Consider the following 2335-nt stretch of genomic DNA (forward strand, 5'->3'; position numbering starts at 1 on the left):
TTGCTCTGCATTTCCAACTCTAAAGAGGCCTATTTTGTTGAGCATCGAACAAAATAGGTCCTATTTAAGCGTGATCAATGACGGACCAAAACTTAATCTCAAAATATTCAGCCTTTGTATAAAAATCAAAGCTCAAACGTTTGCCAGTCAGGTGTTGAACAAACTCAATTTCAAAATCTAAATATGAAAAACGATTTTTTTAAACATATACGAGCACTTTAACAACTTTCAACAACATTGATCCCAATGCAGTTTCTTATTAGTGTACGTTTGTTGCTCGCATATACTCCAAAAAATGTGGAAACCTTTAACTTGTAGTTTTAAATGATGTTGCATCAAGTCCCCTAATTACTGGGTTACCATATCGCAATCCAGACAGAAATCGAGTTTAATTTCTCCATTTTCTTTTTTTTCCTTTTTTGTCGTATTGGGAAACGTCTTTACTGTCGCTTTCCTGCTAAGCAGTGTGTGCAGAGTCCTCTGCGCGGAAGTTTTGTAGGTTTCAGGGGGTAGTAGAAATGTGTAGATTTTTATCCGGTGGACACTCTATTATGGAGCTCAAGAATGGAACGTCAATTGGATAAACAGGACAGGCGGTGGAAAATAAATATCTACACTCTTAATAGTGACGAGTAATTGTCTTCGATAACAATTGCATCTTTCCCGTGGATATCAAAGTGAGCTTTGTTGCTAATATTTTGCTAACGGTAGAGTTATGCACAACACTGAAACCAAATGGCGCATTTTGTGTGGGTTTAACAAACATTGAAGGAATCTAACGCCTTGAATGAATCTGTGTTTACAGAAGTCGCATTCAGTTGTCTTAATATTTACATTTATTTTGTATTTAACTCTTCAGTCGACAGGTAAAAATAAGTGGAAATGTGACGGAAGAATTATTTGAAAGAAAGGTTGTCTGTTTTGTGCTATATTATTCACTGAAAAGGATCTTCAAGAAGAAGTTCACCCGAAAACGGTACTTTCCCCTCGTCTAATAGTAGGAAGTTAGTGTTAAAGGGACAGTTTCACGGTTTTGCGCAGGTCCAAGCTTTATCGCTAGCAGTTGTAAAAATACGGTTTCTTACTGAACCAGATGATGTTAATTAAACAGAGTATTAAGTCAAATACACTGAATGACTAAGGCCCAAATTTGGTTGAAGACACTGCGGATTTTACACAGAAAATATCGAACTTAGTTTTGATCTCGAATTTATTGTACGGGTCGAAAATTTATTCTACGCACGAGTAGTCATAACGCACGAGTAATCTATTCGCATGCAGTAGGTTCATAACACAAAGGAAATGATTACAAAAAATAATTCCAATGAGTAATACATTACTATGGGATTGTTTCCGTTTCTTGCATCAGTGCTTTCGATTGTTTCAATAACAATGGAATTAGATGGGCTGACGTGACAGTTTGCCCATGCGCAGAGACGTGAACTCTCCCTTTAAGATCATGTACTTCCAAAGTTTCAGCTTCCAAAGAGCTTTCTAACCTTTAATTATTAAATGCCTAGTCAAATCTCGCACGATCGCCGCCATCTTAAATTAGCTCAGCAGCCCGGCGGCATGTTCATAACGTTATTGAGGGCAACCTGAAGTTTTGCAAAAAGCTTGAACACACAAAGCTGTTACGATTCCTCTTGGTATTCCAGCAACATAAACTGCTCAAAAAGGTCAGAAAAAGACAGCAAAAGAGGTATTTGTTGTAATTGTCGCCCAGTAAAGAGAAAAACCTCTGCAAAACCTCAGGTAATCAAGCTTGACAGTTCATGCTCTACACATTTCCGAGGAGCATGGCTTACCCCAAAGGACTTAGGAGAAATTTTACTGTCTAATGAAGAAATCCGAAAACAAGTTTGATTGCTCGTGTATGGAACGTTTTTTAATTAACATGCTCAATGTACAAGTGACTATTTTTTTTTACATTTGTTCCCTTTATTGTTTTTCACTCCCTTCCACGTAGTTGTACATTTTTAGTTCATTATTTATGCATATAATTGGCGTTAATTTTTATTTCCTAACAATAAACTTCATAATTACTGAAGTACGATGAAAACGTCAATTTCTCTTTTACAACCTTTTTAAATTAAAAAGAGAATGGCGTTTCCCTTTATAATATCTGATTTTGTCCCACTTTGTTCCAAGGATATTTATGCAAATTTAAAAACTTAAACAGAAAGGGATTGTGTAGTTTTCATCAGCCTTCAAAAATTGTTTTCATATGACAGATCTCCAAGGATGGAATGACTGTTCTTTTCTTTGTTCCCAGTTAAATATATGGACCCAAAATTCATTTTTCCCACACGCACGCACTTGAAATAGAAAAGCG

The 2335-nt window shown here is 36.2% G+C and overlaps 1 protein-coding gene across 1 annotated transcript in view; it reads left to right on the plus strand.

The window, feature by feature from the left end:
* The window catches only part of LOC138025472 (kinesin-like protein KIF16B), a 14699-nt gene extending 13795 nt beyond the window's left edge, over positions 1 to 904 (plus strand). Inside the window, exon 14 of the mRNA XM_068872674.1 lies at positions 860 to 904. Coding sequence (XP_068728775.1) covers positions 860 to 904 — 45 coding nt within the window. The remainder of the gene's footprint in view (positions 1 to 859) is intronic.
* Positions 905 to 2335: the final 1431 nt, after the last annotated feature.

The sequence above is a fragment of the Montipora capricornis genome, chromosome 12 (assembly GCF_036669925.1).
Source record: "Montipora capricornis isolate CH-2021 chromosome 12, ASM3666992v2, whole genome shotgun sequence".
In the NCBI taxonomy this organism is placed as follows: domain Eukaryota; kingdom Metazoa; phylum Cnidaria; class Anthozoa; order Scleractinia; family Acroporidae; genus Montipora; species Montipora capricornis.